Source organism: Kryptolebias marmoratus, linkage group LG24 (genome assembly GCF_001649575.2).
Source record: "Kryptolebias marmoratus isolate JLee-2015 linkage group LG24, ASM164957v2, whole genome shotgun sequence".
Taxonomy (NCBI): Eukaryota; Metazoa; Chordata; class Actinopteri; order Cyprinodontiformes; family Rivulidae; genus Kryptolebias; species Kryptolebias marmoratus.
The window spans coordinates 16121692-16137174 of record NC_051453.1 but is presented as its reverse complement, the minus strand read 5'-3'; the positions used below and the strand labels follow the sequence as shown (position 1 = coordinate 16137174).

At 42.0% G+C, this 15483-nt stretch overlaps 1 protein-coding gene across 1 annotated transcript; it reads right to left on the bottom strand.

The window, feature by feature from the left end:
* Positions 1 to 735: 735 nt before the first annotated feature.
* Positions 736 to 7931, bottom strand: echdc2 (enoyl CoA hydratase domain containing 2). The gene is made up of 11 exons (XM_017407274.3): positions 7640 to 7931; positions 6009 to 6076; positions 5838 to 5925; positions 5118 to 5204; positions 4591 to 4683; positions 3038 to 3094; positions 2863 to 2925; positions 2640 to 2764; positions 1894 to 1944; positions 1761 to 1808; positions 736 to 1542 (listed from the first exon to the last, which is right to left on the bottom strand). Exons 1-11 carry the CDS (start codon positions 7824 to 7826, stop codon positions 1465 to 1467), a joined length of 945 nt encoding a protein of 314 aa, XP_017262763.1. The 5' UTR covers positions 7827 to 7931; the 3' UTR covers positions 736 to 1464.
* Between the last annotated feature and the right edge of the window lie 7552 nt (positions 7932 to 15483).

The window sequence follows — 15483 nt, the reverse complement described above, 5'->3', positions numbered from 1 at the left end:
ATATGCATGACACTGCTGTGAGCTCAAGCATGCTGGTCTGAATATTTATACTGTTGATTTTAGGAATGCCTGCTCGCTTGTTTATAGCAGTGCTCTGTTCAATAAAAACTTCTCCCCCTGGCTCTGCGGCGCCGCCAGTTCTTCCCTCTCCATTCAGCCCTTAAAGCTGACATCAGAAGACAGGACCGTCGCCACGGGTGGGGTTAGTCCAAATGTTCCAGACGCTGCACAGGCAAACCTAAAACTCATAATCTTGTGACCGAATGGGTCTAAATCGCTTGAATTAATAGCAAAACCAGCATCATTTTGCATGACAGGTTGAGTAAATGAGCCCATTTTCTCTGGATAAATGTTCTCGTCTGGACACAAATGGCAACAATTAGTGAGCAGCATATTAGTCGTGATAGATGTATTCAGTCACATCGGTTTTCTCTTTGGGAAATTAGTGTATATATTCGCTGAGCTCGCTCTGCTTCCCAACGCAGCGTTCTCAAAGACGGAGGCAGCACCTCGGCGTGAGAGTCCATACGAGGAGACGGATGTTGTAAATAACGAGGACAAAGTGGGTTTAGATTAGAATCGGTTTCAACTGGTGGCAAGATATTCAGGTCAGCTTTTTTTTAAATCACTTTTCTTTTTCTTTAAATTATTGACTATACCCAACAATTGCACGCTTCTCCTTGTTCCAGGAAGCCACCGGTTTTCTTGCTCGGCTCTTTAAACGCCCCATCTCTGTTTTTTTTTACGAACTGTGGTCAAACCCAAGAGATGAGTCAAATAAATAAGGCAAAGTAGAAGTCAGACAGCTTGTATAGATTCTTAGATGAATGTGGGTTTAAATTATTGTTATAATAAAAGTATCTGGCTAGAAAAACGGTACCTAAGCTGCTGTCGATTGAGCGTACCAACATCTGATGAGAGATGTACGGCCTTATGGTGTAACTAAACCAGTTATTGTGTGAGCGTCTGTGTTAATAAGGGTGAAGAGGAATCATTGGCTAAACTCTACTTCACGTTGCTCAAAATGAATCCGATTGTTTATCTGTATGCCTGAATATCGCCCTAAATGAAAGACCCCAGTTTGTTTATCACAAGAACTTTATTTAAATGTAAATTGCGAAAAAAAAAAAAGAAATACTGTATATTTGTCAAGACTGTGCCATGGGGCTGCTCAGCCACGTTTTCAAGTTTGGAAATAAAGAATGTCTGTTGCCATAAACTGGGGATGACATTTTTCTTTTCTGTTTTTTTTTTTTTATTTTCCAGTCACTCGCTGCTAAACATCACATTGCCTATAAAATTCAAGAATATAACAAATTTATAACACAGCTGTTCCCACACAGATGTGTCAAAAATCTTAATAAAAATCAGCTCGGCTGTTCTCATCCTGATTAAAAAAGGTTCTTGGTGGTTCACCTGAACTGGCGTTTTTTTACGCTAAGGCACAGAAGAAAGAGCAAAGGTTTACTCCCCGGTGTACCGCGGAGGTCTCTTCTCGATGAAGGCTGCCATCCCTTCCTGTCGGTCCCGTGTGGGGATGACCTGGAAAGAGACGGAGGGAATAGAAGCCATGAGCGGGTTCGACCTGTCCAGGGTTTTGGTTTCTGTAGGAGAGCCGGCTTCTCGAAGGCTGTGAGAGTCAACCAGCTCTGCGAGGACACCGATCCTGCTTCCAGGTGATGTCAAACTGCACCCAAGGGAAACTTTAGGAACCAAAAAAAAAACACTGAGTTACGTGAAAGCACCAATGGAAGGCTTACCCGTGCGTAACACATTCTCTCTATCGCCATGGCTGAGCCGATGTCGACCTGGACGGACACAGATTAAAGCCGACGCTTTAAGTGAGGTAAAGATGTTGGAGAAATGGGTGAAAATCAAAACTACAATATCTACCTCGGTGCCTCGGTTTATTGCCTCTTTTGCCATCCGCACAGCGATCGGAGCCTGGGCAACACAAACGGAGAAACAGCTTTCGGTTTATGGCTAAATGCAAACACTTAAAGCAGACCAACTAATCAACCAGCCGTCTCATTTGGACAATTGTTGCCAGCGTTTGAAAGCCAGCAAGGCGGGAGGCCTCTCTTGGCTTTTTACAGTTCAATGGCAGCTGATTAGAAAAGATGCTGACCGGAATATTATACAAACTTATCAAGGAGCAAAGTCATATTTATCAGGGAAAATAATAAGGTCTTTTTTTTTATCTTTCAAACCCTTATGTGTTTCATTTGAACAGAAATTGTACTTTTAGTGAGAAACACTGAGTAACTTTAATCTTAGAAGTGTGTCCATGGATAAACTGCAGCACAGGTAAGAACATCAGGTAATCGCTGTTTTATTTGTTTCTTTTTTAACATCAGGTAGACGGTAATGTCAATAATTATGGATCAAAATCAAACGAATTAGCTGTTTCACAACCTGGACACACTTTCATGGTGTGTTGCTCTGGTTGCAAAGCTCTCATGCTGATAGAAATTATGGATGGCCTGATCGGAGTCTGCAGGTGCAACACCTGGACACCCTCTGGATACGCGGTTTGAAAATGACCCAAAGACCCGTTAAGAACATTTGTGCCTTCTTAGCATTTTAACCTCCGTGCGCGACGCATCCAAATAAAATGGAGCGGGAGTTTTGATTCGGACCTGAGGCAGGATCTCTCTGGCCAGAGTCAGCGCCTCCTTGTAGGCAGCGTCTCCAGCCTGGTTCTGCTCCACAGCTCTGTTTATGAGTCCCACCTCCAGAGCTGTCTGTCCTCCCACACGCCTTCCTGGGAACAGACAGAGACCCAGGGGTTAAACTACAAGATCCTTTTAAAATCTGCCTTTTTTTTTCTTTTTCGCCGTGTCTGCATTTCTGTCTCGCCACCTGTGAATATGAGCTCCTTGGCCAGAGTGACGCCAACCATCCGCGGCAGCCGCTGACTGCCCCCTGCAGGACAAACCACTTCAAGGTCAACGCCTCGCAGCGTCTCTGTCTCTCGGCTAAGAGAGGATCAGCGCGCGGAGCGGGGGTCACGCTTTGTGACCTCTGTTCGTCTTACCCGCCCCTGGGAGCAGCCCCCGCGTCGTCTCGATCAGACCCATCTGCGCGGAATACGCTGAAACACACACACACACACAAAGAGAGGACAGCTGAAGGTCTGTGCTGCCGAGTGCCGTCGAGCTGGCAAAGGTGCAAAAGTCTGACTGATGCTTCTGTCAAAGCAATGAACACAAACACCTGCTCACCTAGCTCATCTGTGCCTGACCAATCACTGAGCTGCGGCGCCTAACACAACCGTCACATGTTGATGAATCCTCATGAACAGCTGGGGGAAATGGCTACCATTAGCCCAACAGGTCATCAAAACACACGTCTTCAATCTTCTATTTACACGCTTTTATAACACTTTAACCGCCCTGTTGGGTGGGTAAACCTTCAGCCTTTCTCTTTTTTTTTTTACGCTCGGCACTACTGTCAATAAATTATTGACCTAACATTCATTGAAGGAACGCATATCTGCCCGCCGCCCTTCAGGCCAGAGTTTCAGACTGAGATCACCTCATGCTGAGAAATGTCGCAGCTGTAGCCGTTTTGGGTCAAACCTTGAAAATAACTCAAGCTCAGAGCATGCGTTGTGAAAGACTCTCAGTTGGGACAACTTTTAGCACAATATCTGAAAAAATGACTTAATTGTAGCCATTTTTGTGGTTTCTAAAGGTCAGTTGGCTGTAGTGGCCATTTTGAATTTGGGTGACTTCGAAAGTTAATCGGTTGTAGATGTACATCTAATGAATATTTTCTGAGCGTTTCATTAAAATCTGTCCAGTAGTTCATGACATATGCTGCTAACAGACAGACAAAGTTGACTTCAAGTAGTTATTGGCAAAATTTTTAAAAAGAGAACTTACACAATCCTTTAACAATCAGAATATGTGTTGGGGATCAGTCTCAGCTACTACCAGACCAAATTGTAGGTCAACATCTCTAAAACTGACTGATTCCAAGCCATTTTTGAGTTTACTGAGGTCAATGAGTTGTGGTAGCCACCTTGAATTGGGTTGACTCTAAAAGGTAATTAGTTATAGATGTGCATCCAATAATAATGTTCAACAAGTTTCATTAAAATCCGTCCAGTGGTTCATGAGATATTTTGCTAACAGACATATGGCCTGCTTTTCGCCTCTCCCTGTTCTAAAAACCTAAACAGGCGCTTCAGTCCTGGTCTTTATAGTTTATTTGAGCATACCCACTTTAGGCTCTCTGATCACGCACAGTCTGTGAGTTTAAAATTTCTGATAAAAGTGAAAATGATGCCAAATTTCCTTGCCTCCTCTTGTGCAGCAGGATTACAAGCAGCGCTCTGATCAGCAGCAAGGAGCTGTCAGTCTAAAGAGACGACCCTCAGTGGGTGCTGCTCTCTTCCACCACCCTGTTTAGACTCAGACTCTGACCCGTCTGGATTAGTGACAGCTGGGAAAACAGAACATGACGTCCCCTCTCCAACTGAATCAGCGTCAGCCGACAGAATTAAAAAAAAAAAAAAAAGAGAAGATGCGACTGAAGCGCGATGCAGCCTCCTCCGCTTCAGGTTTGACAGGTGAAGTTACTCACAGGCGGCGCGGAGGTCACAGGCCAGGGCGAGCTCCAGCCCACCTCCCAGGGCGACGCCGTCCATCGCTGCAATGGTCGGAGCGGGTAATGTTGCTGTCAGGAAACCGAAAGGCGACTTCAGGAACAAACTCAGAACAAAAATCCCTTGAAGGGATGCATATCGCCCGCCGCGTTTCACGCCAGAGATCATTTTTTGTTGAGAACAGACGGGGATTGTTGTCGCTTTGATCAAAGCTTCAAAATAACATTATGTACGAGATCTTGCACGATCTGTTCCCGCTTAGAATGTATGACTCTCAGCTACTACCACGCCACATTTTATTTCAATAGCTGTAAAACTGACTGAGTTTGTGCTGGCTAAGGTTGCTTAATTGTGCCAGCCATCTTGAATGTGGCTGACTCCAAAGGTTAATTAGGTTCACGGAAAGTTTCACGGGATATTTAGCTAACGACGCAGACAAATGAACGCACACCCACACGAGCGAAAACGAAGCCCCTCATTTAATCATCCACGGAGTCTCTGGTACCTATCTGAGTCATGAGGGAGCGCAGGCCGTGCACGAACAGATCAGACTCTACGTTGTTCATCTGAGCTCGCTCTTTCAGGTCTGCACCTATGGAAACATAACACACACACACAAATATAAACACCTCTTTAAGATGAACACACAAAATTCAAGCACTTTTCAAGCATTTTCAAGGTCATTTTCAAACTTTTCCAGCACCACACTGAAGATAAAGTAACAGTTTCAATTCATTATCATACAAAATTATTCATTTCTGGTATTTGTAATGTCTTGTGATTGTATTCTACATAGCAGGGACTAAGTAAACTAAAATATAGCAAAATTTTATGTTTTAAAATGTCTCTTACAAACACCCTCTACACCTGGCTAGTCGGAGAACAAACAGTAATTTAACACAAAATCCTCCAAATTCAGTTCACTGTGAGCGGCAGTGAGGCTTTGAGACTTCATCAGAGGCAAAATGGCCGCTCTCTATTTTTGTGCCTTCAACATAAAAATATAAAATTAAGACTTTTAATTTAACTTTCAGATTTACCTTTATTACAGATCTGTGCGGCTCAAAATATCAAGCACTTTTCAGGACTTTGGACAGAAATCAAGCACTTTCCCCAACCCTGAAAACACCTTGTTAAAACTCAAGCCTTTTCAAGGTTTTCAAGCACCTGTACGAACCCTGTGAACATTGTCTGGTAGCTGTCAGATCTACCTGAAGCTGCTCACCTGCACAGAAAACCCCGGGTACCAAACTCCTGAAGACAACCACACGAACTGCTGAGTCGTTGGACAGACTGGACACCATCTCTCTCATCTGCACACACACAAAACACTCTGATTCACAATCTGTGGTGTGTGTGTGTGTGAGAGAGAGCAGGCCATGCCAAGCCTCCTCACCTGTGACACAAACACGTGACCGAGAGCGTTCCTTGCTCTGTGCCGGCACATCAGCACCTCCACTATCCCTGAGAAGAAGAAGCAGGAAGAAGAAATGAATCCTAAAGGTTGGCAATAAGCTGCTGTTTATTAAGCTGTTGTTTCAAGCTACCGATCGCTAACTGAGATCACGATGCTCACACATTTACGATTAGTTCCTCTGATTGTAGCTGGCAGAAAGAAAAGACTGAGCAACACAATTGGTAATTAAAAAAAAGGAAAAAATAAATGAATTAAAGGCCTAGTATATCCTGAAGGAATGAATATTAATGTCCTAACATCATGCCCAACCTCAGACTGTTTTGCAAGTTTTCACACTCAGAGTATATGTTTGGAACGACTCTCAGTAACTACCACATCACACTTTAGCTCAATATCGATAAAATCGACTGAGTTACAGCCACTTTTGTGTTAGCTAATATAGATTAACTGTGGCGACCATCTTGAACTGGATTGACTCCATAAAGGTTAATCAGCTGTAGATGAACATTAAACGATTGTTTTTGTTTTTTTTAAGTCTTATTAAAATCCACCCAGAGGTTCATAAGATATTTTGCTAACAGACAAATAGGATTGACACGAACAGTTTATGTTAAAGCTTTAAGCAAGGATCTCGTGTAATGAGCAGCACTTGGAGTATGTGTTGTGAATGACTCTCAGCTACTACCAGACCAAGGTTTAGGACAGCATCTGTGAAACGGACCGAGCTATAGGCCTTTTTGTGTTTTCGTGTTGACTCTTGCTGACTCCAAACGTTAACCAGCTGCAGACATACATGCAGCGATTACCTTCCGAGAGATTCATATCAAACCAGCCCACCGGTTCGTGACATATTTCGGGAACAGACACAGGCGCCAGCCAAAAACATTTTTGTCCACCTTCGCCTTTTGGCAGCGGGCAATAAATGTCCAAACTGTTCACACAGACTCTAAGGCAGGGGTGGCCAATCCTAGTCCTCGAGGGCCACTATCCTGCAGGTTTTACTTGTTTCTCTGCTCCAACACACCTGATTTGAATCAATGGGTGATTAACAGGCTTCTGCAGAACATGAAGAGGTAATTTAACCTCTGAATCAGGTGTGTTGGAGCAGGGAAACAAGGAAAACATGCAGGATAGTGGCCCTCCAGGACCAGGATTGGAGACCCCTGCTCTAAGGAATCTGTGTGCTGGAAAATAGTTTTGGTTATAAAAACTCATGGAGCAATATATTCAACTGAGGTGTCTAGTAGTCAAAGCTGTAACTGAAATAATCCAGTTTCAGCTGCTGATTTAATTATTAATCCATTTAGTCATTTGGAAAGACATATTCTCTAAACAGCACGCTATTATGGTAATTAGACCATAATAATAAAAGTAATAATAAACATTAAAGCTCTATTAGTTAAGCTGGGTCTGTTGTGCCTCAGTTCTAATAATAATCTGGATTTAGGTCTAACATCACCTGTGGGGATAACAACTCGTTCTTCCTCTGCAAGCAGCAAGTAAGAAATATGATTAAAAAATGATGAAATAAAGCATGTGACTGAGGCTTGGCGAGCCGACCTGTACTCCGTGTGCCTTGGAATAAAGTGAAGTTGACACAAAGTGCGCACCTTCGTCTCGGCCCTCCAGCCGCTTTAGGTCCACCTCCGGGGGGTCCGCCGCCTGGCAGAGCCGCCTGCTGCCCGTCAGAGGGCGGCCTTCGGCGGCCAGCAGGCGCGCTCCGTCCCGCTCTGCCATGCGGGGCGCAGCCCGGCACCAGCTCCTCAGGACTGTCAGTCTGCAAAGGAGAGTTGTCATCGTGACCTTTTAATTTGGGGTTTAGCAGCGAGACGAGCAACAAAACAGCCCCGGCGACAAAAAAAAAAAAAACCAGCTGGTGAGAGTCCAGGAAGTTTGCAGGTTTTCTTCCTGCAGGAGGAGGGACTTCCAGGTATGATCCTGTCCAGCCAATGATCGTGTTATAAGTATTTTACGAGTAGTATAAATGTAATTGTGTCCAACAGAGTTAAATCAACAATGACTAAAAGCTGTGGCTCGACCAACAAACTAAACGACGTGATTTTGTTTTAGTATGGCCTCGTTTTCCCTCAACTAAGTCACTTTTTGTTGCAGACATTTTACGAAAACCCATCTACGGAAGCCTATTGCTGCCACTGACCAAAAAAAACAAAAAAAAAAACATCTTGTAACTCAAAATTATGGACATCATTAAGTCATTACTGGTAGATTTTATCTTCTTAATGATTCAGCATGTTATAAGTTTGATTTTGCTATATCATAAGTATTTGTTTTATCTTATAAATAAATAAACTCCCAGAAAACTGCCAGGCGGCATCTTTGCTTTGATTAAAGCAAATAATTATTTTACGCTGTATTTTATATTCATTTATCTTTTAGTCCAGCTCATATTCAGAGCTTGCTTTTATTTATTTCTTTGAGCATCTGTAATGTTTAACTTGTATCTCCTTGTATGCTTTTCTTGTTCTTTGACACTTTGCCACAATGTTTTTAATTGTTTATGTAAAGCTCTTTGATTTGCCCTGTTGCTGAGATGTGCTGCACAAATAAAGCTGCCTTGTCTTGCCTTTGCCTTATATTCTTGACAAAGCTAACACATACAATTATGATTTAGCTAACTTATAACTATCTCATCAACATGACTCAGCATGTCATTTCATTAGCATAATGAGGAAATACTATCTCATTAATATGACTCAACGTCTTATTATCACAACATAATTATGAAATACTGGGAACATCTTGGATTCTTCCTGGAAGAGTGGCTGTGGAAAGAGATGTCTTGGCCTCCCTAATCAAGCTGCTGTCCCTGTGACCCAACTCAGCGTCTCATTCACATAGCATAATTACAAAATACTATCTCATAATTATGACTTAGCTATCTTATTATTTTAGAATAATTATAAAATACTGTTTCATAAATAGGACTCAGCATCTCATTGTCTTTGCATAAGCATGAGATATTATCTCGTGAATATGAATCAGCATGTTATTATTTTATCATAATTATAAAATAATATCTCAGAAATATGACTCAGCATCTTATTATATTGGCATAAGCATGAGATACTATCTCAAAATGATTACTTAGAGCTGTGGTGTCCACTCCTGGTTCTGGAGGGCCCCTATCCTGCATGTTTTAGATGTTTCTCTGCTTTGGCACACCTGATTTAATAAATGAGGGATTAACAGGCTTCTGCAGAGCTTGAAGACCTTCTGAAGAGCAGGGAAACATCTAAACCATGCAGGATAGAGGCCCTCCAGGACCAGGATTGGACTCTTACTGAATGAAAGGATGTTTTTTTCATCAGCGTGGCAGAAATGGACTTCCTTAATACGTTTCCTCAAAAAAGTCCCAAAGTGAAAATTTTATGATTGTGAAACTCCTTTTCTCTCCGCTGCCCTCCCTCTCCCGCCCCCCACAGTCTCTCTTTTATGCTTTGATTTACCAAAGCTCTGCCCCAACCTGAAACCATTTTAATGATTTATGTTCATTGAAAAAAAAAAAAAAAAGGGGGGGGGGGGGGGTCAAATCTTCACATTGCGCTCGTGTGAACAGATTTTGGCTGTGCTCACACACACACACACACACACACACACTACCCTCCAGCCTGTTGCTCCTGTTTTGTTGTCGAGAGGAGGTTTTCCATCACGCTGCTTCTGTCTAGCATGACCATGCATTATTGAACAGGTCTTTACAAGTTACACAATCACACAGTTGGACAGGGGGCTCTCATGGTGCCACAGTTTGAGATGAGAGAGTTAGGTCTGAGCGTGAACCGGTTACCCACCAGATTCCTCTGAACCTGTCACAGGAATTCACAATGTCAGCTTAACTGTTCCCCAGCTCTGCTTACACCTCCTAATTAACTCTGGTGCCACTGGCTCTAATGAATCATAATAATTAGTAATTATGATGCAAATTAATGATAGGTGAAGAACAGGTGTAGGTGACCGTGGGCTGCAGGATGGAGTGCATAAAACGAAGCCTTTGCACAGATTCTTCCTATTTTACTCACGTAAACTTGACCAGAGAACAAACCGAACAAACAGCAGGAAGGAGGGAGGGGAGGAAAGATGGGAGGATCTTCTGTCTTATGTGGCACCATATGAGAGGTAGCAGCAGAGAGGGAGGTCAGTATTAGCCTTCAGGTTCTGTTGCAGTGAGGTGAAACGTTACCTGAAATATTCAGAGCAGAACAGGTTGTTTTGATGCTGATTATTTCTGAAACAGACGCACACACCAGGTGTGAATGCTGATTTTTTGTGTATTTATTTTTTTCAGTTTTCTACGCTTGTTTTGCAAACTAACTTCTGCATACTTTGTGCTAATTTGATCATTCCTGCATCAAAAAGTTCAGCTCGTTCAGGAGACTTTTGGTTTTTGTAACTTTTACACTTTTTAAAACATTTAACTTAATTTACAATTATTTTCTCTAGAAATACAATGAGATCTCTTCCTTCGGAAATATTGTTTTGCTTCAGCATACCTGCTCAGTTTTTGTCTTCTTATGCTACTTTCAGTTATCATTCTGCTACTTTTAGCTTCCGCTACTATTAGCTTTTAGTTTGCATTTTGCATCTTTTAGCTTTTAGTTGGTGTTCTGCTTCTTTTAGATTCTACTATTCAGTTTCGACTTCTTAAGTAATATTTCAGCACTCAGCATTCACGCTGCAGTTTCACAGAAAATGCAGTTTCTTTCGTTACTTTTGGTCTTCCAAGCGGCATCATTTCCAGACTTGTTAGTTTTCTTTTTAAACTGTGGTCAGGCAGCCGTGCAACATTTTCCCTCCAGTCCTGCAGGGGTCAGCCTTGCATAAGACAGCTGCATGTGGGCTCATGACCCCTGTCCTACACTTTCACGTGAACCTTTGACCTCAGTTAGACACCTGGCAGAGACTGCTGTGCAGGTGTGAGCTGTCCACGCCCCTGTCCTGCCCTGCCCTGTCTCCTTCTTGTCCTCGTCATTCATCAGATTCAGGAGCACGTAAACCGCCTCAGACATCCCTTCATGCTCAGCCACATCAAAGCCCGGGGCTGAGTTAGAGCAGGGAGGCCTGGTGGGAGGGATGAGGTCGAGCATGAATCAGAGAGGAAGTGAGTGGCGCTCGTCTACTGAGATGTCTGTCAAGAGCAAGGCGGTACAGAGATCTGCTCAGGGCGAGTGCAATGTGTTTGACCTTTGTGTCTGATAACACTGAAGCATAAAGCTCAGTCTCCACACACAAGATTTGGCACTAGATACACATATACTCTGTATATATTTTTAAAAACTTTCAATAAAGGGTGTTTTTACTATGCAAAGTGTAGATTGACAACAAAAGTTTTGTTCTTTAAACTTTGGCTGCTTTTTCACAAAGACACAATTTGCTCCCATCTCTTAGTTGGTTCTATGAAAAATATACCAAATATAACATAGTTTGACATGTGAAATTGTATTTTAGCACCAACAAGATGATTCCCAAATCAGCTGAAAACCTGACAGGCAAAAGATCAACATCCCCCATTTCCTGATTTTACCCCTTATTTCTGAAAGATGTAACTTTCAGGTACTATTCATCTGCAGTGGGTGCATTTTTTTATGCCAAACGCTTCTTCTTTTGTCCACTTTCCTATTTTTTTTCTCCTTAATAACACACGGCACAGTATTCTGTCATGGTCAGGCACAAAAAGGGAGCATTTCTTCAAGGAATGCATATTACCCGCCACCTTTTACGCCAGAGTTTTAAACCAAGATCATCTTATGATGAGAAATGATGGAGTTTTAAGCGTTTTGATCAACAATGCAATGTTGTTTGATCTGCTGGTGCTCAGAGTATGTGTCGAGGATGGCTCTCAGCTACTTCCATGCTACATTTTGGCTCAGTATCTGTAAATATAATGGCGCCATTATTTCCATCTTCTGATCCGTCGCGGGCTAAAAATAAAATGCATTTGCATGTTCTGCCCTGTCATGATTAATGTTCTCGTTTGTCAGATCACACACAGAACCAGCACAAAGGCAGTCAGGACTAACTGATAAATGATAGGGCTCTTGGTTCAATTACATTAGAATGATGGAGCTGGTTATGTGCTGGAAGAAGAACGTCCGAGTCGCCGCCTGAGACATGAGCCACGGAGGGTGGAGAAGAGTTACGACCTCACTGAGCCACAAGGAGAAAAACCAGAGAAGACTTATAGCTTGACGCAGACAGAGCTCGGTTCATCCGATAGGAGAGAGTTTCACTCGTCATTATCTGCTCCAACAATCCTGCTAAAGAAACACTGGACACGTGAGGTAATGGATACGCAGCTAAGGTGACACCTCTCATGGCAGAGGGAGGCCGGGGATCAGACAGGACGTCAACCGCTGACAGCTGACACTGAACACACCCTTATTAAAAAATAAAGACATTTCACTGCTCAGCCACACACACACTTTTGTGACACAAGCGGCATGCTGCCTTCACATGATCACACAAAACCAAACCAAAGCACCTTTTGATTTTCTTTGAAGCTCACATTCACACATGTGCACACACATAAATCCTCCTGGAAGCTACTTTGACCACACAGACATGGAGGAAAGTTGCATTAAGGATTCTTTACAGAACCAGTTATCTGCCAACACGATCCAGTGAAGCCGTTTAGGTGGCAAACCAGTGATGAGCCAAAAGAACTAACTCTACACGGATCAAACAGGTTGGTTTTTATCCAGGCGGCTCTGCACTCGGTGAAGCTTTACTTCAGTAATGACATATCAGACTGCAGACAGCTCTGAAATGACACAACGTCTGTGTCAGAATCAGGATGTCGTCTCCACGTGAACCCTCCTCCTCCGCTTCGTGGCCACAGGCTGAGCGTCAGTGAGACGTTAACAGACGGCTGTAACCATCTCAGATTGGTTCGTGTGGTTTTATAGGGAGGAAGAACTGAACAGTATTTCAAAGTTACTCTCGAAGAAAACTTTCTAAAAAAAAAAAAAAAAAGAGCAAAGTTCATTTTGTGGCGCTCGTCTTTTTCACTTTCTGTGTAAACATCTAAAAACTCTTAGATCATTTATTCATCCTAAACTAACCAAAGCAGCTCCAGCCAGCAGTTCTTGGAAACTTTAAAGCATCAGCTTCTTCAACAAATTTCAGCTAAATCATTCAACACTTTCCAATCATGCTGTATTTTGCAGAAAATGCATTTTCTCTAGTATAATTACAGATCATTGCTTGAGACAGATCCACATCTCGTTCATTTGTCTCTACGTTCTGCTTTTATTAGAGTTAATAAACCATCCTAATCGTGTTTTCCTGGACCTTAGGGTTTTTCGTGCAGAGTAAGGTAAACATGCATTATCAGGAAACACAGTTGATTGTTTACTTCTGGAGCTTGTGTCAAGCATACTTTATATGGAATAAGGTAAAACAGTTTATAAGCTGGAAGGCTGGAAGCAAAGAGGCAGGTCTTTGAGCTGCATGCAGCTCCATAAAGTCATATAAAGTTTGCTGTTTTGGAGTAGCAATCAGTCATATTCTGGATTATCCATCCTTGATGTTTCTCTCAAAGGCAAAACACTTAAAAGCTACACGGAGCTCCAAAGGGAGACTCTGAGTTCCCTTTTATAGTTTTGAGATTGCTTATTGGTGGGCTGCAGCCTTGATGTTGAGGTTTCCACTAACCCTCTGAAACGTTCTTTGATTGTTGCAGATCCACCGCAGTTGAAGGTTTTTTCACTTCTACTTGTTTTTACTGCATTGTCCCACGAGGCCCCGCAAGGTTAGCGGTGTAAACGAGAAGGGATGAAGCAGACTGTAACACAAGATCGGATCTAAGATGCAATTTCAAGTGTTGCCTTAACTCTTATTTTCCTGGACCGATGTTGGTTTTGGACAGTAAGATGAGCCGCTGCAAGACGATGTGGCCCCTGACCTGACAGTCAGGCTTGTTTGCCTTTAATAAAGTGAGTATTTGTACTGCAGGGAGAAGGACGAGGAAGCGTGTGTGTGTGTGTGTGTGTGAGTCTACTGTGTCAGTATTTGATCTTCTGCCAGGAAATGCATTTCCTTGCATTTGAAGTGTTTCCTTAAGGATAAGAAGATTAAACTGATTGTTACTGAAGTACTTTTCAAAGACAAAATACATCTATGAGGCCCCTGAAGAGGAAAATATGATTTAGGATTTAACTTTTACACCCTACAATCAGATAATGAGCAATAAATATCATATTAGTTCTGAACTGACCTTGCTACCCCAATAATTTTTTAGAACTTAACCATCCTTTTGGTGGATAAGTCCTCATAAATGATCCATATAGGCCTATATCACACTGATTGGTAACATTTAACATTATCACCATTTAGCCCACCTTCAAAACTTTGATTTCTGATCAAAATAATCGTTATGACACTTGGGCAGCCAAAGTACCAAGACAGTGAGCGTCCTGTAAATAAATAAGTAACGTTTAGACAGCCGTGTTGTTTTATTGTGTCCTCAATTAAAACTCGACAGTAATACCAACCAATTAACAGCCCAACAGAGCACAGTCCAATCTGTGTGCATTATGTTGCTGCTGGGGGCAGAAAGAGGAGAAATTATTCAGTGGAGCACGCTAGATAAGCTCTGTTAAATCTGAGCATGGCTTAGAGGCTGCACTGTAAAACTGAATGTGTTGTTTTAACCTAAAAATGTTAGGTTAAATAAAAGTAAAACACAATTCGTTCCACTAGCTTTACTTTTTGTTTTCTTGATTAATGGTCAATTACTATAAATTAAATGTAATAATTGATGAATCAAAACATTCCTTTGGGATCAGTTGTCCATTTTAACCTAATTAATGTGGGCTGCTGAAATAACTTTCTTAGTAACTCTTGTTTAACTCATTTTTCAGTCACTCTAAAATTTTAGCTCTTTTTATTCAGCTTAATCAGATAAATTCTTACTGATTATTTGTAAATATTTTTTCAGTCAGCTTAATCAACAGATCTATTCAGTCAAATGTTTACTCAACCAACAGATTAAACTACAGATTTAAACAAATAAATGAACAAAACACAAATGAATCTTGTCTCCCACGGGGGTAATATTTAAAGATACTCATTGCAATGTCATGAAGATCGGTCCAAAAAACCAAAAATCATAAAGTAAGAAACTAAATCTGCACATTTTGTTTCTCCTGTCAACGATAAACGTGTCCTTAAATAAAAAATTATCTGTAAACCAAATTTTTGAATGGCTGTCAGCTGTTATGTGTGTTTATTTACCTATGGAAACAGGAAGTGACTAAAAATAGGTCAACAATGGCGACCCATGAAAGATCGGTTTGGGACGGAGAAGACCAACAATTTTGACGCATTGGTATGTATTTATACTCAGATTTGTAGAGCAAAGCACGCACACAAGCTTCCACGTGGTATTTTTGGTGGCGTCAATCGCTTTGTTTACATTGGGTGCGTACCTGCATTTCAA

What these genes read in the sequence shown, in the direction of transcription:
- echdc2 (XM_017407274.3), bottom strand. Translation starts at nt 7,826, where the DNA reads ATGACAACTCTCCTTTGCAGACTGACAGTCCTGAGGAGCTGGTGCCGG. An exon ending in CAAGGAGCTCATATTCACAG is followed by an intron (nt 2,765 to 2,862) that starts GTGGCGAGACAG and finishes GTCTGTTCCCAG; the next exon opens with GAAGGCGTGTGGGAGGACAG. An exon ending in AGAGAATGTGTTACGCACGG is followed by an intron (nt 1,543 to 1,760) that starts GTAAGCCTTCCA and finishes GTCTCTTTCCAG; the next exon opens with GTCATCCCCACACGGGACCG.